The following is a 23,220-nucleotide window of genomic DNA, read 5'->3' as shown; positions in this document are numbered from 1 at the left end:
TGATAAAAAACTCATGTTTTATATTGGTAATACTGATAAAATTCATACAGTCGTAAAAAAGTGAAATGTATAAATTTAAATTTGTAATAAAAGAAGATTATTTGGAAATATATCTCCATATGAAATTTAAAAAAATATATTGTTTTAAACAGTTCAAAACACTGATAAAATTCATGTTTAATACATGTTTCAAATTTACTTAAAAATTTATATTGAATACTAAGTATTTAGCTAATCAGAAAGGGGAGAAAAAAATTATTAACTACAGTTTAAATTAAATAAATTCATAGTTGTGATAAAATAAAGTTGATCAAAGGCATTTTTGACATTAAGTATTAATGTAAAAATGATAAGAAACCAGATTTTTATTAATAAATCAGGTTTTGAATTGATTTAATGTCGTTTTAATAGTGATAAAATTCAAATTTAAAACATATTTCTATCTTACCTGAAGTAACAATTTAGAGGTACTGAATCAGATGACATAATTCGCTTTGTCATCATTTTATTCATCATTGTTATTTAAATAAAGGTTGCAATATGGAAAATTGTATGCAGTGACTTATAAAAAAAACACTGTTATTATTTTATTAATTTTTTATTATTGATTTATAAAAATACAGCATTATATATTTATAATAAAATAAAGTTGAATTATTAATGTAAAATTGATTAAAAAGTGCTTCAAATTGTATGTACTAGTAATTTGTTAAAAACACTGACTTAAGACACATTTCAAAGTGACTTAAAGTAGTGACTTAAGGTAGAAACAGTCTCCTTATTGGACCTAATGTTTTATTAAATAAATTTACACGTGTTTCAGTGTAAAATTGATAAAAAAAGGTTGTAAATTGTTAAAAACGGTGATAAAATTAATGTTTAAAACATTTCAACCTTACTTAAAAATAATTGTGTTAAAATATAAAAGGAATCTTTGATAAAAGTAAATAAAAGGACAAGAGAAGAAATTATTTTACGTGTCCAGGACATGTAGCGAATAAAACGGTGGTCATTTAACCTTAGCCGTCCGGTTTATTAATGCCCTACCCCCCCAAGTTGGCGTAACGGCCGTCCGCAGCCCCCGTCTCCGTCGACGGAAACACGAGAGACACAAACCCCAAACGATAATTAAACGGCGGTCGGAGAAATTGGCGAATTCAAATGGTCGCACGGAGAAGTTTCGTCCGTTATTATTATTAGTTTGAAGGTCCGCACGTGCAGCAGTAATGCACTAGTTCAAGGCGAAGCGATTCGCGGTGGATCGATACTGTTTTGTTGCACGAGGAAAACGACTAATCCGTCCGTGTTTTCCATGTTCCATGTGCCATGTTTGCGGCACTCGGTGCACAGTAAAGAAGGAACGGACGGCATTTAGATAAAAGTAAGGTCGCAACGCCGGTACCGGTCGTACCTACCGGTTTTCCTCGACGTTTGCATTATTTTACCAGACCAACGAGCGGGAAATTTATGATTTGAAGTCGCAAATTGGACGACGGATTGATCTTTACGATCGTTTTAATTAACGGGCGGTGGTTGGTGTCGGTGTCGGTGGTGATGTCCGGCCATTGTGCACCGGTCGGACGGTTTTTCGAGTCCGATACGACCAACCAGGTGGTTGGTGCACGTGCTGGACGTTTCAATGGTCCACGTCCGTCTCTCAAAGAGACCTCATTCAAAACGATTCTCTCTTTGCTCCCCGTTGTTTGGCTGCTTTTTGTTTGGGCTGTGATTTGGACCGTGTTCGCAAATTACTTTCGTCTGCGACTGGATTTATATTTTCTAATTGTTTATGCACAATAAAGAAATAAAATTTATGTATAAACAAATGTGCAATAAATTTTGAGATTTTAGTAATGCCATTAAAAATTATTCATTAATATTTAATAACTTTAACACAAATATTTTATGGATACTAAATAAATCTTCTTAAATTTATGAAAATATATAACTTTTCTATAAGAATTACTTCTCTCTTGACTCTTTTACTATTAATAATAAGTGGTATTAAATTAATATTATGTTAAGGTGACCATTATGCAATTGTTAAATATGTTAAATATGGCAAATGTTTTTCTTACTTTTCTGAAAGAAACATTTAATTTAAATGTTTAATACGTAAATATGTAAATAAAATAGAATTTCCACTCGGGAATTTCTCTAAAAACATTCCAATTAATGACTTGTAAGTTATTAATAAATGTTTTCTAACATTTCTATATAAAAAAACATTTTTCTAGTTTTGGAAATTCATTTTTTTAATCAAATATTGAGTTTTTAGTAATTAAATAGAATTTTCACCCGGGGATTCCCCTAAAATACAAATTCAAACTATTGATTTATAAGTTATTTGTAAATATAACAAATGTTTTTTAATATTTATGTAAAAAAATATTTTTTTAATTTTTCCAGTATCAATAAATTTAGCATAAACAATTTTTTTTCAATAAAATAGTGTGTATTTGATGATTAAATATACAAAATATGAATTTTACTGCGGGATTCCCCGAAAATACAAATCCAAGTTACTGATTTATAAGTTATTTATAAACATAACAAATATTTTTTTAGTATTTCTATAAAAAATATTATTTTATAATATTTTCAGTATCAATAAATTTATCATGAACTATTTTTTCAATAAAATAATGAGTATTTAATGATTAAATATATAAAATGATTTTAACTCGGGGATTCCCCTAAAATACAAATCCAAATTACTGATTTATAAGTTATTTATAAACATAACAAATATTTTTTAATAATTCTACAAAAAATATATATTTTTAATTTTTACAGTATTAATAAATTTATCATAAACTATTTTTTCAATAAAATAATGAGTATTTAATGATTAAATATATAAAATATGATTTTAACTCGGGGATTCTCCTAAAATACAAATCCAAATTACTGATTTATAAGTTATTTATAAATATAACAAATATTTTTTAATAATTCTACAAAAAATATATATTTTTTAATTTTTCCAGTGTTAATAAATTTATCATAAACTATATTTTCAATAAAATAATGAGTATTTAATGATTAAATATATAAAATATGATTTTAACTCGGGGATTCCCCTAAAATACAAATCCAAATTACTGATTTATAAGTTATTTATAAATATAACAAATATTTTTTAATAATTCTACAAAAAATATATATTTTTTAATTTTTCCAGTGTTAATAAATTTATCATACACTATTTTTTCAATAAAATAATGAATATTTAATGATTAAATATATAAAATATATACATATCTAAACCATTGATTTATAAGTTATTTATAAATATAACAAATATTTTTTAATATTTCTACAAAAAATATATTTTTTTAATTTTTCCAGTATTAATAAATTTATCATAAACTATTTTTTCAATAAAATAATGAGTATTTAATGATTAAATATATAAAATATGATTTTAACTCGGGGATTCCCCTAAAATATAAATCCAAATTATAGATTTTTTACTTTTTAATTAATAATTTGAGTTTGAAACAATTCAAATTATTTACTCATATTTTTTGTCCCCCTTAATGATAGGAAACTGACAAATTCCGGTGTCTGAACCAAACGAAACCGTACCAAAAAGAAAGGAAGGAAAAAAAATAAACGAGAGAAAAACAATTTAAAGCTAACGAACGCAGTGAGACAACCGGACGGTTTCCGGCAGTGCGTTCACCCCGAACACCCTGCTCTCGCAAGTTCACCCCGCCGTTCATTGGCACCGGGCACCAGTTGCACATGCCCACACGTGCGGTACGATCTCGGGTACCGTGACACCGAACCCCTCGTCGCTAAATCCAAAGTGGCGGCGGGATTGTTGTGTGGTACGAACGTTTGCAACAACGCCGGTTAAATTTAGGCCTGCACGAGTATTTAAAGATACGATAACAAGGACGGATTTAAATAGAGACGGTTTTGCATCAAGGTGCGAGTTTGTCACGTGTTTTGATTTTTTGTGGCTGTGCACCACGAATTTTCGCTTTTGTCTATTTCGTATAAATATTGTTGGAATGTGCCAATGTCAAATGTTGTTCAAGGCGTATTTAATATGCACTGAGAAAATATTAGAACCGTTCCAAGGAGTGTACATTTAATAGTTGTTTTTCAAAATCAATATTTCACATTCATATCTTTTCTCGTAAATTATTTATTATTAAATTTATCGTAGGTATTTGAATTTATGTGAATCCCTGTCTGGCACTTAAATTCCACGTATGTTAATGATGATTAAATAATTAATATCATAATAAAAAATTATCAAACTATTCATACTAGAATATTTTTATAAAAAATATTTATTAGTCTCTTTATGTATTATTTATTATATATAATTTTAAAATCAATAATTTAGATTTATATTTCAGAGAACATTTATTTTACATATTTAATAATGAAATAAATAATAATAGTAATTACATATTTTTTTTAAATGTTAACAAAAAACATTTTTGGTGTTAATAATCAATAGTTTGGATTTGTATTTTGTGGAGATCCACACAAAAAATATTTGATATATATATATATAAATAACTTATAAATCAATAGTTTGGTTTTGTATTTTAGGGGAATCCCCGAGTGAAATTTCTATTTTATATATTTAATCATTAAATAATTCAATAATAAATTTATTAATACTTATTAAAGTTAAAACTAAAATTATTTAAATAATTAAAATGAGGAAATTTAAGGCAATACAACTAAAATTGATGAAAAAAGCTCATTAAGACAATATAACAGTCCCAATTAAAACTAAATGAATGTATAGTATTTTAAAATAAGTAAATCCTAATTTTACTTATAATTTGTCGATTTAATTTGACAATTTATTAATGATTAGGCCCCCAATTATCACTGAAGGAATTTGTAGTATTTTAAAATAAATAAATTCTTATTTTCGTCCAAATTTTTTGACTAAATCTGACAATTCATTCAATTAGAGACAATTTTAGTACGTTACCAAAACAGTTCCATAGAAAACCTCATTAAGACAATATAACAGCATAATTCAGCAGCTGAACCAACACGTTAACGATCTCATCCATTAGCGGACCAACCCCCGAAACCTCGGTCACCGACAATCATCCCCAGACGACGCAGGGGCTTAAGTTACGCGTACTTTCGACTCGTCACCGATTTTTTCCCGTCCCCGATGCTATCGAACCGTCTCGCTGCGTTTTTACCGTGGTGCGCGCAAAGTTTCCATTTCGGTTTTCCCGCCGTCTGGGCGGGAGCGGCGCGGGGAACGGTCGGCGGCGGCGGCGGCCAAGGTCGTCGGGACTGGGGCAATTTTCCAGCGCGTCTGCACGGTCCGGGACGTGTCGATCACGCCGGCTTTTTCTCCGTGTGCCGCGTGGCCCGGATTTTCTTTTTGGGGACGGGACGGGGCGGCGGGCCCGTCTGCGTTTCGGGGGGCGGCCAGACGGAGGTCAAAGGCACCAGACGCCGGGGTCAGGCAGGGAGGCTGGGGCGTCAAGTGGATTTATTGTCGACGGTCTGTGTTACCATAATTTCGTGTGTTAATGTAGATTAGATCAATTCGACACGAATTACAAGACATTTATCTTCAAGGTTGGGGCTCAGGCGACAAACAAAACGAAGGTTGTGAAAATAATTTTTTAAAAACTCGTGTGAATATTACAATAAAAAAAGCATAAATTCACTTAACTCTTATGAGAATCGAGATTTGTGAGAGACGTAAAAGCATCAAGCATCAAACAGATGTGTGGTTTTATGCATGCGGTCTCGCACATAACGACTTATCAATGTCCATGACAAAATATAAACATTTATTGGCTTACGAGCCGACGGAACGCGTTAAATATTCAACGCTAAACCGAATAAGAAACTAAAATGAGTAAAAAAATGTCGAGTCGACCGATGAATGCACAAACACAACACCTTTCAATATTCATAATCGTCGCCACAAGGGAGTGAGTTAGTAATTTATGGAACGTGAACGTTGTACATTGTACTTGGAATTCACTTGCTTAATGCAAAATCACCCACTGGATTTACACTTTTAATTAATTTTTCAAATTATCATTCTGAACACACTAAAAAATTAAAAATATAATTGGGACTTACATACTTAAAAATTCTACAGATTCATCTAGTTTTAATTGAAGAGGTTAATAATTCATAAATTGTCAGATTTAGTCAAAAAATTTAAGATAAAATTAGAATTTATTAGTTTAAAAGTATTCAGTAATTAATAAATTGTCAGATTTAATCGAAAAATTGTAGGTAAAATTAATATTTACTTATTTTAAAATACTTCAAATTCATCTAGTTTTAATTGGAGAATTCAATAATGAATAAATTGTGAGATTTAATCAAAAAATTGAGACAAAAATTAGAATTTATTTGTTTTAAAATACTACAGATTCCTTCAATGATAATTGGGGAGCTTAATTAATAATAAATTCTCAAATTAAATCGAAAAATTATAAGTAAAATTAGGATTTACTTATTTTAAAATACTTCACATTCATCTAGTTTTAATTGAAGTGTTCAATAATAAATGAATTGTCAGATTTAATCAAAAAATTGAGGCGAAAATTAGAATTTATTTGTTTTAAAATATTACAGATTCCTTCAATGATAATTGGGGAACTTAATTATTAATAAATTCTCAAATTAAATCCAAAAATTATGATTTACTTATTTTAAAATACAGTACATTCATCTAATTTTATAATTGAAGAGTCCAATAATGAATAAATTGTCAAATTTAATCAAAAATTGAGACGAAAATTAGAATTTATTTGTTTTAAAATACTACAGATTCCTTCAGTGATAATTGGACCTATAATTAGTAATTAAGCAAAATTGGGATTTACTTATTTAATGGTTTAATGGATTTAATTATGTAATTTAATGGTTGTTAGGTTTTATTGAAATAAACAAAATGGAGACATAAATTGTTGATTTTCGTCTATTGACATTAAACCATGTCAAATTGACTTTGACAGTTTTTGTGCCATATTTACATCTATTCTTTATACACAAAGTATTAATTATATGTTGTCTAAAAAATGGCACTATATTATTTAAACATTGTTATTGATTTTATAAAAAGTGTACAAGTTGGTGAGTATAAAGAACTCATATTAATATGACTTGACCTTTATCCATACAATGACCTCAATTATTCCAACCATTATGATAATTTTGTTGATGTAATTATTTCACTTACATTTTAAAACCACTAAATATCATAAACATTAACGATTATGTGGTACTTAAGGCAACATCTCCTTGCCATCAAAAAGGCACGAGTTAGAACTGTTTTTTAATCCACCCGGGGGCTGCACCAACCCCGATTAACTCCGCACAAATTCAATTTGGCCTCGAATTGTGCGGCGCACGCGACCATTAACCAACAATCGTTTAATTAATTTACAAAGATGCGATCTCGCCGCACGTTGAATATTAATCGGTTCCTGTTGGGGAAACTGGTGCCGATTTGAATTTGAGCAACCATTTCCTGCGTTCAACGTTCACTGATTGATTTCTTTTTGTTGCAGTCAATCTGTCCGGCGTTGGGAGGGTTGACATGTCCCATTTTGATCTGCTCAAAGTGCTTGGAACTGGAGGTAAGCTATTAATTAATTAACCAACTTATTTATTGGTAATCTGGGTTTTCTACAGTTCTATTATTAGTAACATTCAGTAGTATCTACTTAATATATTCCCAAGGCCAGTATTAAAATAACCTTTTTGTAATTTACAAATATTACAAGTATTCCTCCTTGAATTTTATTCAATTCTCACAATTATAACTGGTACAAGTAAATAAGTAAGTTTTGAAGCCAAAAATAAGTATTGTAATTTACAGAGATGTAAAGAGTGTCCCTCTTTAATTTAACAACATCAAAAGCCTCCACTCTCAAATCTTTCTCTCCATAAGTTTGAAGCACCGACATTAACCCTTCTGAAACCACTCGGAACATTTTAATCATGGCATAACTCTTAGTCGTCCAGATTTGATTGCCCCCAATTCAGAACCGTGAGCAAATTGCGACAGACACACACACAATCATCAACCCCTCTTTGGCCCACGACTTTCGGCCGTTGATCGATAAATGTGTACGGCTTCGTGGGGTGGAACACGGGGGCTGGGGCGTCTGTGTGTGTGTGTGTGTGTGGAACGGCATTCCGGACGGTTCGATATGCATAACTCGACTAGGTTGGAGGTTTTGTCATTGTTTTCGAGAGCGTCTGTTTTAATGGACTGACTGAGAACAATGGAGATTTGTTGATCTGTTGATTTTGTCTTTTATTCGATTACATCAGTGCATTTTTGTTGGATGGTGAAACTTCTCTACTTACAGCTGAATGTATTCCATGTTGCTGTACACAATTATGAATGAAAAAGGGAAGAGACGAAAGCCTTGACTTATAAAACTGAGAACAATGAAAAACCTTCAAGCACGACTTTATTTTGTTTACGAGGAAACTTCGTGTTATTTCTTTTGTTTGACAACATAATCGAATCAATTTTTGTGTAATGTAAATTGTTTGGTGTATCAGTCGATGGTCCACTCGTTTTATCAGCCATAAAAATTACAAAAACAAGTTGATATTAACTGTTCTTACTCCCAGTGTGTTGCCAGGCAAGTTTCACCTCCTCATTTTTGGGTTCAAGCCTTCAAAAAATTATTTAATTGCTTTTTAATGGCAACAAATCATTTTCCAAAGAAACCAGCCAACAATGTCGCGTACTTTAGATAAATTAACTGGTCGAAAGTGCCGCCATGAGTATGATTTTCTGAAATCTTAATTGAACGGTTAATGTACTGTTGTTGCACAATGACACCGTTCGACCGGATTGATTTAAGCCGATGCAATTTAAGCACGTGTTTGCCCACTTAAACACTTCATCTCTCGTTCAAATTGGTCGACTCTGATCGCACCAGTTAACGGGCCCAATTGGCCCCGCTCCGGCCCCGACGTCAATTGGCGCTAATGCGGCCAGGAATGCCGGATCGGTTTCCGTCGACGACATTTCACGTCTCTGCAGACGTTTTCAATCGTCCCCAACAATTTTCTTCTTCAAGTATGTTAAAAAATAATATTTCTTTATGAAGAAACTTGTTATTATTTAATGATGAAGATTTCAGCAACTTAAATATATTTCTAAACTGTTTTTTCTACATCAAATCTTTAATAAATAATTTGAAATTTATCAAAAATGCCTAAAACAAGATAATAATTTATGTATAAGTAGAAAATAAACAATATTCCATTATTTAGAACCAAAATCTATCAACAATATTAAAATATTCCCTTGGGAAGGTTTCAACAACTTCAATGTACTTCTAAATTGGTTATTCTTCAGTTAATTTACAAAATTTTTAAAAGAGAATATATTTTTTTGAATATTTAAATAGTTTACTCTCGAAATGAGTTTGAATTTTGTCAAAAATACTTAAAATAAGATAATAATTTATGTATTAATAAAAAATAAACAATATTCCATCATAGAGAACCAAAATTTGTCAATAATATTAAAATATTCCCTTGGGAAGGTTTCAACAACTTCAATATACTTCTAAATTGGTTATTCTTAAGTCAATTTACAAAATTTTAAAAAGAATATATAAAAATGTAAAAATACTTGAAATAAAATTATAATTTGTGCATTAATTAAAGGAATAATCTAAAAGTTTTATCTTATGACGACTGAAATATGTTTAGTAAATTTACAAATCAAGTTTTTTAATATAAATATTTTCTGGTCTTAATATGTTAGACTTGAATCGTATTAAATTATTTAAAACAAGACATTATAATTTGTGCTCCATTAAAAAATAATTAATATCCCATTATAAAATAAAAAAAATTGTAGAAACATTAAAATATACACTTATGAAGATTTGAACAACTCAAATATATTTTTAGAATATTTATCATTTGGCGGATTGAAAAGATTTTTAAATGTCATCTTTTTCATTTTGAATATTATTATAATATCTTATTTTATCATACATAAAGATAACTTAAATGTGCGATTAAAAATCGATATTAAAACAGTTTCTCGAGGTGTGTTAAGATAAATTTTGTAACTGATATGTGCCCCTTCACTAAGAGAAAGCACCAAAATGTCAACGCAATAAATAAAAAACTTTATTAGACATTTCCCCATAAATAATTTAAGTTTTAACATTAAACAGTTTACAATGGCAGAAAAGCATCGATTAGGTGTCGTCCTGCGGAAACGCGTATATGTGCAGGATTCTCGGCTTTATGGGCCGTAAATCGGGCCCAAAAATTTACGACGGTCCGAACTTTTTTGACAAATTAATTAACACTTTTGAAATAAATTCTTTCGTATTACATAAATGCAGTTTGAGGGCTTTAATTGTGGTGTCTGGGCGAATAAGAAAATGTAACGTTACAACCAATTTATGAGTTGGACGGAGATAAAGGCGAAACTTTTATAAAGTTGCCGAAGTTTTATTAGAAAGAAGTTCTTATCGTTGAAACTAATGAACGTTATAAAGTTGTCAGTAAATAAAATAAAATGGTCGGTTTTGATAAAGTTGAGAAAAATATAAAGTGATTAAGTGCCGGATTATGGCTAAGATGTGGAAGTGGAAAGTGAATGTCAAAAAGTGAGAGCTGTTAAAATTGATGCCTTCACTTTTTAACATTTTCCTTTTTCCTTTTACAATATTGATTTGATAAGTAAACGAATGTGTGCCTTCAATCTTGTTCATTCATCTCATTGTGATGACTTATCATCTCATTCGTTCCCATTCCTTGACATTTCCCTTTACGGTTTTAAGGTTAATTTATGAAGTGCGTAGCTAGAAAACGTTCCGTACTTGAACGATTTATCTGAGACAAAAGTCCGGGAGCCCGACAAGAGGCTGCGGTCGCACCTGTCGCCCACATGTCGGCGTTTTTTTCATCCCCGGTCCATCCTTGATCAAGGCCACCGGCCCGCCGACCGAGAGGATCCCCCCGGCATTGTCGCTGGCCGTCGAACCTGGCTACTCTCCTCCGCAGAACGGTTCCGTTTTGGAGCGCAGAGTGTAACGGCCTGGTTCGCGAGAGGTCAATCGTCGCTGCCGTCGTCGCCGGCGTCTTCTTCGCGCCGTCACTGACCACGGAGACGGACGGCACCTGTCTTCTCCTTCCCCTCCTGCGGCTGGGAATTGGCCCAAACCGTATTCGAGTTGTTTGATCGATATCCTTCGAATTGGAGCCGCTGCCGCATTCAGTGGTGCTGAGGTGAAAGCAGCACAAACTATAACTTTGATATCAGAAATAAAATAATCAGATTCGTGAGCACAATTGGAACAATTTCCATTTTACTTCGCCCATAGAAAGTTTCTTTATTAATAATGCAATAATTACTGGAGCACTCACTTCTTGTATAAAATTCTAATCAGTGTTAATAAGTGCCAAGTTTTTCCAAGTGGCAATTATTATAATACGTTAGATGGAAACCATGAGCAAATAAAGGGTCGTGAAAGTCGCCAATTTTCCAAGTACGTCGGAATCAATAAAAATGGAGCACAAAGCCAAAGTTAAAGTTGGCAGGATTCTCAACACAATTAAAACGCTGTTACTGGGAGGAACGGATACGAGGAATTCCCGATGGACGTCGGTCGAAAATTATAAAAATATCTAATGTAAAAATATAAATCGTTGGCGCGCACAAAATAAGCTTATTTACGAGTCAAAGTCGAGTTTACAGTAAATAAAGCGGTCGAAAATGGAACGGCGGAACAAAGAAGGGGTCATAACTCAGGAACGTACTTCGATGTTCCGTCGTGGAGTCGTTGGAATTAATGAGACGCACGCCGAATATTTCGCGGGGTCGTACAACGACTTCTGACAATGACGAAGCACTGCTTTTCAGTTTTGTTTGTGGGTGGAGTTATCGGAGTCGCGTGCACCGGACTTTCGGATTGAAGAAGGTGGCCATGAGGAAGCTGTTTCAAAATTAGATCAGACTAAATTGAAGAACGTCAAGAAACATTTTAGAACATTGTTTACAAATATTAGAGAACAAAGTCAGGTCAACCAAATTTGATGAAATAATCAAAAGAGGGACGAAGAAGCTTTGATCAAGGCTGAACTGAAAGAAAAATGTCACTTGGAACCTCTTATTTTCTATATTTTTAATTCATGGATAGACCAAAGGCTTCTGATGGTATAATCATTGATTAAATATCAATTAGCAACACACAAACAATTAATGAGTATTGTAATACCCTTTAGAACATTTTAAATATTATTTACAATCAAATATTGGAAGAACAAAGTCAGGTCAATCAAATTTAATGAAATAGTCAAAAGAAGGACGAAAAAGCTTTGATCAAGGCTGAAATTGAAAGAAAAATGCCACTTGGAACCTCTTACTTTCTATATTTTTAATTCATGGATAGACCAAAAGCTTCTGATGGTATAATCATTGTTTAAACATCAATTATCAACACACAAACAATTAATAAGTATTGTAATACATTTTAGAATATTTTAAACATTATTTACATTCAAATATTGGAAGACCAAAGTCAGGTCAATCAAATTTAATGAAATAGTCGAAAGAAGGACGAAAAAGCTTTGATCAAGGCTGAAATTGAAAGAAAAATGCTACTTGGAACCTCTTACTTTCTATATTTTTAATTCATGGATATATCAAAAGTTTCTGATGGTATAATCATTGTTTAAACATCAATTAGCAATACACAAACAATTAATAAGTATTGTAATATTCTTTAGAACGTTTTAAACATTATTCACAATCAAATATTGGAAGAACAAAGTCAGGTCAACCAAATTTGATGAAGTAGTCAAAAGAAGGACGAAGAAGCTTTGCTCAAGACTGAAACTGAAAGAAAAATGACTCTTGGAACCTCTTATTTTCTATATTTTTAAGTCATGGATGGACCAAAAGCTTCTGATGTTATAATCATTGTTTAAACATCAATTAGCAGCACACAAACAATTAATGAGTATAGTAATATCCTTTAGAACGTTTTAAACATTATTTACAATCAAATATTGGAAGAAAAAAAGTCAGGTCAACCAAATTTGATGAAATAGTCAAAAAAAGGAAGAAGTTGAAGGAAAAATGTCACTTGGAACCTCTTACTTTCTGTCTTTTAAATTAATCGATGCACTAAAGGCTTCTTATAGTTTAATCATTATTTAAACATCATTTAGCAACATACCTACGATTAAAAACTATTGTAAAACACTTTAGAACATGTGGGACACTATTTACAACCGAATATTTAAACAAAATAAAAGTTAAAATATAATTAAATTTGTGAAAACATAAAATATCAATTATCATAATAAAGATAGTACTAAAATAGTAACCGGAATCAAATTATTTATATAGAAATAGTAACAAACAACTTCCTGTTAAAAATCTAAAATGCACTTAGTCATTGATAAGTGCTTAATGAAACATAAAGTGATACTATAGTTATGTCTTATGCATGTGTTATTTATTACATAAGTACTAAAATAGTTAGTACCTAGTAGTATTTTATTACAAAAAATTACCTTGAATGCAGTGACGCAAAAGCTTTAAAACTTTTGTTGCAATAAAATAAATTAGGAAAATTTGCAGGAATGGAAAGCAAAGGCAGCAGCTGCGAAGTTTCCTGCTGGCGGATAAACGGTCCGGTTCCGTGGGAAATCCGTTAGTTAACCGGCCATTTGCAAGGCAGTAAATTATCGAGTAATAATCGTCGGGCTTAATGTTCCCGCATGCACACACAACACCCGAGGAAATGTGCTCTTGCCTTCGATTGCAACAGGTTGCTGATTTAATGGAGTCGAAGCCTGCCCGTGAAAAATTGATCATCAACGTTCTAAATGACTCGTGCAATTTTCCAATTAAATTTCGTGTGGTGCACCACGTGTGCGCAAAAATCGTCGGTTGAATGATAAAGGGACGGTTGTTGCGTTGTTGGCGGTTCACGGGGAACTTGTGCGGTCCTTATCAATCGCGGATCGAGTTTATGATTGACCTTGATTGGGGATTTCGTCATTTACGTTCGCGCAACGACGAGGAATGCTCGTTACCAGCTTCTCGATGTTCGCTTGTAACTAATGCTTTACATACTTCTCGGGTGTCTTACAATGCTCATTATCTGTTTGTACTTTGCTAATTGATATGTAAAAACTAAATGGATTATGATGTATTGACTAATTGAAGATGTAAAAACTAAAAAGGTTCATGTCATGGTTTTTTATCTGATCTATACTTAAGTCAAAACTTTCTTGTTTTTATTTCCATTTTATCTTGAATTATTGAAAGGTTAAAAGGAAGAAGGGTCCAAGTTACATTATTTCTTCAATTCTAGCCTTGAGCGAAACTTCTTCGTTCTTCTTTTTACTTTATTTATTCAAATTTGATCCTGACCTGATTCTATTCTTTCAATATTCGGTTTAAGAAGCCTTTGGTGCGTCGACTAATTCAGAACCAAAATAGTACTACCAATATTAAAACATTCTTTAATGAAGTTTTGCCTCATAAATTAAAAACATTTCAAGGAATTTTATTTCTTTTATAATAATTAATGAAAATTGCCATTTTTGAGCTCATTTCTTATAAATGAAATATTTGGTACTAAGTACTGAAATGGTACTATAATTTTTAAAACGTTATAAAATATAGTGTGAGGTCTGTAGTAGTACTATTATAAACTTTTCTTTTAATCTTACAGGATATTTTGATTGATTTTGAAACGGTACTACTATTTTTAATGCAGTTTTGCCTCATAACATAAAAACATTTCAATAAATTTTATTTATTTTATAACAATTAATGAAAATTATATATTTTAACTCATTTCTTATATATGAAATATTTGGTACTAAATACTGAAATGGTACTACAATTTTTAAAACGTTATAAAATATAGTGTAAGGTCTGTAGTAGTACTATTATAAACTTTTCTTTTAATCTTACAGGATATTTTGATTGATTTTGAAACGGTACTACTATTTTTAATTCAGTTTTGCCTCATAACATAAAAACATTTCAATAAATTTTATTTATTTTATAACAATTAATGAAAATTATATATTTTAACTCATTTCTTATATATGAAATATTTGGTACTAAATACTGAAATGGTACTACAATTTTTAAAACGTTATAAAATATAGTGTAAGGTCTGTAGTAGTACTATTATATATATTTTTTAATCTTATAGGATATTTTGATTGATTTTGAAACGGTACTACTATTTTTAATGAAGTTTTGCCTCATAACATAAAAACATTTCAATAAATTTTATTTATTTTATAACAATTAATGAAAATTATTATATTTTAACTCATTTCTTATATATGAAATATTTGGTACTAAGTGCTGAAATGGTACTACAATTTTTAAAACGTTATAAAATATAGTGTAAGGTCTGTAGTAGTACTATTATATATATTTTTTAATCTTACAGGATATTTTGATTGATTTTGAAACGGTACTACTATTTTTAATGAAGTTTTGCCTCATAACATAAAAACATTTCAAGAAATTTTATTTATTTTATAATAATTAATGAAAATTACCATTTTTTAACTCATTTCTTATAAATAAAATATTTGGTACTAAGTACTGCAATGTTATTACAATTTTTAAAACGTTGTTAAAGATGTCAAAAATGGAATATATAATTCATTTTGTTTGTAGTAACTTGTTTTTCTTCATTTAGCTTATAAAAAGGCGACAATGTAGGTGTGACAAAACGTGTACATTGACCACCGTCATTTTTCCACTCGGTATCAGTTTACTTAACAGTAGGCAAAACCGCCTCGAATCGGCGGCGAGGCGGCGCCAACACGGCCGCATCTGTTGTACGGGCCTTTGGGCCGTCGCGAGTGTGGCACAAGGTACTGCACGTCGTACCGAACGCTCGGCCGGGGTTCGTTGACACCGAAAACACAACACCACTCGACAGATTTTTCGACGGTTTTCTGTTCTTCTTTTCCGCGTTGCTCGCGCCTCCTCCTCCTCCTCCTCCTCCTCCTCCTCCTTATCTCGGTTCGATGGCCCCCCGCAATCCGAAAACCCCGGATGATAACCGGGGCACAATTCGTGGTGAACTTTGATTTGATTGCGATTAATGGTGTCGTTTTGTTGCAGCTTATGGCAAAGTGTTCCTGGTGAGGAAGCGGGGCGGCAGGGACAACGGCCGCCTGTACGCCATGAAGGTGCTGAAGAAGGCGACCATCGTGCAGAAAAAGAAGACGACGGAGCACACGAAGACGGAGCGGCAGGTGCTGGAGGCGGTGCGCGACAATCCGTTTCTGGTCACGTTGCACTACGCCTTCCAAACGGATGCCAAGCTGCATCTCATCCTAGGTAATTAAATTACTCTTAGTTTTCAGTAAAAAAATCACAACTTAACGAGCTGCAACTTATCTACTAAACAGGATATTTTATCTCTGAGAGAGTTCGGGGTTTTCACATCACAAAAAATATATAATAAATTTACTTGATTTTATTAAAAATAGCCAAAAATATTCTAAGATTTTGAAACGTGTGTTTTACATAAATTTTAAACAGTCCAAACATACAAATACATTTGTTTCTTTCATTATAAAAACAACAAAATTTATCATTTATAATTTAATTTATAATACAAAATAAACTTGTTATTTTAAATTGGATGTCTAAAAATAAAACAATATATGCCTGTTTACCATGTTTTTATTTTCCAGGATATTGAAAATTATTTTTATAATTAATTTATTTTGTTTAATTAATATTACATAAACCAAATATTTCTATGATGTAATAAAAAAAAAAACAAAATGTTTACAATTATTTGTTTATATATTATTAATAATAATTTTTAGATATTTAAAGTATTGAAATTCTTATATTAATTATAATATTATTTAAAAACTTGTTGCTAATAAATTAAATTTTCTATTATTAATTGTAGTGAAATAAACATATTACAAATATTTTTATATTTTAAATAAATTTCTTCTAATTATAATAAAACATTCATAAATATTCAATAAAATATAAAAAAATATTAAATAATATAAAATAGTATAAAAGAATATAAAATAACGCAAAATAATATAAAATGGTATAAAAGAATATAAAATTATATAAAATAATATAAAAGAATATAAAACAACATAAAATAATATAAAATAAAATAACATAAAACAATATAAAATAACATAAAATAATATAAAATGGTAAAAAATAGTATAAAATGATATAATAAAATAATATAAAAGAATATAAATTAGTAGAAAATAATATGGTAAAAAATAATATAAAATGGCAAACAATAGTATAAAATGATATAAAATAATATAAAAGAATATAAATTAGTATAAAATAATATAAAATGGTATAAAATAATATAAAATAGTATAAAATAATATAAAAGAATATAAATTAACATAAAATAATGTAAAACAGTATAAAATAACATAAAATAATATAAAATGGTAAAAAATAATATAAAAGAATATAAATTAGTATAAAATGATATAAAATGGTATAAAATAATATAAAAGAATATAAAATAATTTGAAATATTAGAAAATACATAAAATGGTATGAACAATTGTAAAATGTTTCTTTAATTTTTTATTATTATTTTTAATACAATAATAAAATAAATATCCAAAACTGAAATTTTTTTGTAATATTATTTTTTGAAACTTGTTATTAATTATTATACACACAAATATTCAGATATTAAAATTCCTTTAATTAATTCTTACTATAATTAAAAATAATAAATAAATAATTCCATTTAAAATATTTAAATAATTATGATATTTTTTATATTATGTTATATATTAGAATACGTTAGCAGTTTTTTTAGAAAACCTTGTTGACAATAAATTGCACTTATATTTGCACCAAGTTTAATTAGAAAAATTAATTATCCTTAAGTAAATATTTATGCTACAATAAATTCTAGATAAAATTACAGTAGTACTGCTTATAAATTTATAAATTTCGTAACATTGCAATTAATATAAATGTCTAATAAAACTGTTATTTTAATTGAAATATTAAAAAATAACATTAACCTTCTGTTATTACTTTATTATTACATAATAACATAAATGTCATTGATTTATAGCAGAAGTGTAACCACACAAACACCACAAATAAAATAAAAGTGACAATAATTTAAACAATTATGAGTTAGTAATTATTTTTTGGCAGCCCTTAAAAGTTAGTTGGTCTCCAAACTGGGAACGAAACCACCGTTTTGTGCAAATTTGCCCAATTATAAAAGTTGTCTTGTTGCACCCATTGGTGGTAATTAAAGGCAAACGTCCCGTCCTGGGTTGAATTTTCGCGATGGGAAGTGGCCGTTTCCATTTCCGATTAGATTGTTGCGGTTTTGATCGGTTTTTAATGAAAGTCGGCCGAGAAGTGGGTCAGTAAAAATTCGATATTAAGTAAAAATCAACGTTGATTTGTCATACTTTCTATACAATTAATATTTGTTACCGGAACGCATTAAGCAGTGATTTATTTGTCATTGTCGATTGCATATGAAGTACAACAACAACAGCAACAACAACGTTAGAAAAGTTCTGTTACACCAGACAAAGAACGGTCCTAATAAGATTTTCCTGGCACGTGGTCGTCGCTATTGATTTAATACTACTTTCTCGGCTCTATTTAAATCGACGTTTGCTCATCCAAGCTAATTAAACTAAATTAACCCCATTCCTATAATTACTATCATAATCATAACTCATTTGAGACTTTTGTGTTTGTTTAGTTTATTAGCTAATTAGTGCCACCTTGTAGATTTTCAGGAAAAGCAAAAATAAATACTTTTAATTGGAATTTATCCACCATTTTCTATTTATGTAATATGTTTACTGAGTAATTAATTTTTACTTAAAATGTCACCATTTATTCGAATCAAATAACTTCAGCAAATTGAAATATTTTAGTTAATTAAAATACCTGCAAAACTTGACAATTAATTATTTTTTTATGGACAAATCTCTAAATATAGAAATTACACACATTTGTGACAACTTGTTAATAAATTTTATTTTATTTTACTATTTATTATAAATAAACAAAATTTACTCATGGTCTTACATAAGAATATAATAAATATTCACTTGAACAACACATTAACTTACACCTTAATATAATTTACAAAAATTGTTAAAGAAATTAACAATTTCTTATTATTATTATTATTATTATTATTTTAAATTAATTTATACATTTTTGTACATTAATTTATACAAATTTTTGAATAATTTATTAAAAATTTTATTAAAAAATGTAGAAATTCAGGAATAAATTTTACAAATATTAAAATTTCTTACATATTTAACTTTTTTTATTGTTATCTAAAATTGATATTGATATATTATATACAAAAAAATTTCTACGTATTAAAATTTATTTCACATTTTTTTTTAATTAATTTATACAAAATTTTGTATAATTTGTTAAAATTTTTATTAAAATTGTTGAAATTTAACAATAAATTTACAAATATTAAAAATTTGTACATATTTAACTTTTTTATTAATAAACAATATATTTTTTAGAATTACTTTGTCAATTTTTTTTTAGGAAAATATGTGATAAAGAAAGAAAAAAGACGAAACAGGCAAATTTTGTAAAAATTTGTTTCGAGTATTTATTTCTGTTAAATAACTTTTTCTAAATGTCAAATTATTTGGACAACAATGTTTTTATATATAAAAACAAGATTTCAATTAAATTCAACACATATTTATTGGTTAATCGACGATTAATTCAGGACAGAATTAATTGATTGAGATTTATCAATTTACAGTAACATTTTCAAATTATAATAAACATTCACTGTAGAAAAGTAATGTTTCAGCTCGTGTATTTTTTCGTGTAAGCCAGCGTTATCAAATCAAATCAAATTCGACCCATTTACAACGCCCATATCATATTTCACTGTGATTGGAACGAATTACTTAAAACCGGAGATATTTGTATCACCTTAATACGTACAAGGATAATTAATTATCCATGTGATATATGCCCGGCAAGAATGTGTAACCTATGAATCACGACCGGGGCACTCGACTCGCTTAATAAGAGAGGCCTTTCGGGCCTCGGAACACATTGTTGTGAATATAATTCGCAGCTAATAAATCATCATCATCATAATCATTAAACATAGCCGGACGATGAAGCGATCATACGATGATCATACGCCGTCGTGTACGATCACGGAATGGATTTTAAGGCCGCTAACTCAATCATTAGGCTACCTGTGTGAGTGTACCATTAATTACGGTTCGTAATCAAACAGTGGCCGGCGCTTTCGGCACCAAATGCATTATAACATCCAAAATACCTCAAGGCACGACGTTTGTAATTTAAATAATTGCCAGTCAAGGCCTCGCCGACTCGAAAAAACATTCAAATCCCGTTGGATATCAGCAAATCGATTTGCAATTTGATAGTCGTGCGATGCGAATCTTAAAACGTGTAAGGGAGTGTGATTCATAGCCACTGATGTAAGAAATACGAATCCTTAAGAGTGTAATTAAGGATGCTCTACAAGTACACGGCTATTTTTACTTTAGTTTTCATCTACCAGATTTGTTATTATTAGTTTTTTACTAATCTGCTCCAAGGTGATTGAACAATGACCTCGTCTCGCATCTCAAAGATGAACGAAAGTGATCCATTAATGCGACTCACACACACTGCTTTTAATTCCCCCCTTAGTGAAAGTGATCGAGATACTGAAAAATACTTTCATATCTCGCTTTCTCCTCACCTCGCCGTCTAATGCTCTTTATTTTGCCTTTGTGGTAACAATTACGGAGGTGTTGCAACATTGAAAAGGACGCCGTCACACCATTGATTCCTCTCAATTACAAATCAAATAACTGACGAAGACCAAGTTTGGTGTTAATTGCACGTGACTTGGTACTATGGGTGGTGAAGTGGGGACGACTGAATCACCCGCAGATTGGGAAATTCATTCCATATTTCGCCAAAGGATTTTCGGGCCGATAAAAATCAGCACGTGGGCCGAACATGTGCAACACGACGACGTGTTTCGATTCGACCGAAGGTTCTGAGTCATCCACGGAATGCGTCCCAATTTTTCGAATTGACCTGCCTCCAGAGCATGGACTCTATCGGGGTCGGACGTTACGTCTTTTGTCGACGATAAAGACGCGCGTTGAGAAAATAATGCGCAGAGATAAACCTGTTGTGTTTGTACTGTTTGTCCTGATAATAAAACAAGAGGATGTGTGTAAAAATAAACTCGATTGTTACTTTTATTCTCATAACAAGTCATCGAGGCGAAGACGTTTCATTTTATTACTGTAATTAGGTGATTTTTTAGAAAGTGTCCAGTTATATGTTTAATACACTAAAAAAATGGATTTTTACTTTTATTGCTCTTTTTTATGTTTATTAAATTGCTACCATTAAATTGAATTTTACTATGTGAAAAAACTTTTAATTGTCCCGTTTCGAAAGTATCTTAATTAACTAGAATATTTTAATTTGATAAATAACTTCAATCCAAGTAATTTGTGACATTTAGAAAAAATTAATTTCCATAAGAAAATACTAAAACTTTGCAAAATTAACATAAAAAAGACCATTAAACAATAATAAATAAATTTACAAAATTTATCTGATTGACCTCACTTTTTCTTTAACATGTTTATTTTTGTTATCTTTATGAAAATGTCTTTTATCAATTTTAAATAGAATTTTATCATATTCTAATCTATGTAAATTTTATTTATTTATAAAAAATTAAAATTAATATTTAAAATATAACTTTAATTTTTGTATACTTTTCTTTAAATTTTACTAATTTTAACACATTATACTATTTAAATTTAATAAAAACTGTAACATTTAGAAAAAATCCATAATTATACTTCAATATCGGAATAAGTGTAATCAAAAACAGTTAAAATTTTAAAGAATTAGATATTTTATTAATAAAAATGTATGAAAAAGGAAATATTGTCCTGTTTTGAAAGTTTTAATTATCTTAATATTTAAATTTAATAAAAAACTGTAACATTTAGAAAAAATCCATAATTATATTTCAATATTGGAATAAGTGTGACCAAAAACAGTTAAAATTTTAAAGAATTATATATTTTATTAATAAAAATATATGAAAAAGGAAATGTTGTCCTGTTTTGAAAGTTTTAATTATCTTAATATTTAAATTTAATAAAAAACTGTAACATTTAGAGAAAATCCATAATTATACTTCAATATGGGAATAAGTGTAACCAAAAACAGTTAAAATTTTAAAGAATTAGATATTTTATTAATAACAATATATGAAAAATGAAATATTGTCCTGTTTTGAAAGTTTTAATTATCTTAATATTTAAATTTAATAAAAAAACTGTAACATTTAGAAAAAATCCATAATTATACTTCAATATTGGAATAAGTGTAACCAAAAACAGTTAAAATTTTAAGGAATCATTTCATCATTTTATTAATAAAAATATATGAAAAAGGAAATATTGTCTCGTTTTGCGAAATTATTACAAAGAATTAGGACAGATCAGATGATGATGGGAGGAAACTTCAAAATTCAGCCCTTCCCCCAAAGACTTTGGTGGTTGTAAAGGTGGCATGGCATAAGGATGTTTAACCCATTATTAGTGTACATCAAAAATCAATAGATTAGATAACCAATTAAAAAATGAAAATGAATAATCATCCTGCAGCAGCAGCCGAAATCAGTCCTGCCATTATTCTTTGCATCAACAATTGGCGCTTAAAAATAGAAACGGAGTAATAAAACTGCAGTCGAGTGCGTTCTAAAAATACGCGGGCATCCAGTCATTTACGCGTCCTTGGTTCGTTTTAATTCGCACCGGGCAAACAGGCTCGTTGCAAGGATAACGACGAAATTCGTGCTCGTCCCCAAAACGCAGCACGTGTGTGCATTTTCCTCTGGGCGCACAACAACAAATAAATAGTTTTCCTGCGTCTGATTGTTTGCCTAATTGACAGTTCGTAGGCTTATTGATAATAATTGCAAAACCAACCGAAGTACGTGGTTCGCACGTAAATTTATCAAGGACGAAGTTTTACAACATGCGGTTGTTATTGTTACGTTTTTAACTTTTGAAATGTTGCTTGTTGTGTGTTAACAATTTACGACCTCAATGTTTTTGTTAAGTTGTCCGGAATTATCAAAATATTTTGCTTAAATGTGA

At 30.0% G+C, this 23,220-nt stretch overlaps 1 protein-coding gene across 2 annotated transcripts in view; it reads left to right on the top strand.

The window, feature by feature from the left end:
- LOC109596447 (ribosomal protein S6 kinase alpha-5) overlaps nt 1-23,220 on the top strand; it is a 65,809-nt gene that overhangs the window by 10,935 nt on the left and 31,654 nt on the right. For both annotated transcript variants that reach the window (XM_049963552.1, XM_049963551.1), the window contains 2 exons: nt 7,539-7,607; nt 16,136-16,354. In XM_049963552.1, the coding sequence (XP_049819509.1) occupies nt 7,539-7,607; nt 16,136-16,354 (288 nt within the window). The remainder of the gene's footprint in view (nt 1-7,538; nt 7,608-16,135; nt 16,355-23,220) is intronic.

Source organism: Aethina tumida, chromosome 2 (assembly GCF_024364675.1).
Source record: "Aethina tumida isolate Nest 87 chromosome 2, icAetTumi1.1, whole genome shotgun sequence".
Taxonomy (NCBI): Eukaryota; Metazoa; Arthropoda; class Insecta; order Coleoptera; family Nitidulidae; genus Aethina; species Aethina tumida.
Note: the sequence above shows the minus strand (reverse complement) of the source record. Positions and strands in the feature narration are given on the sequence as shown.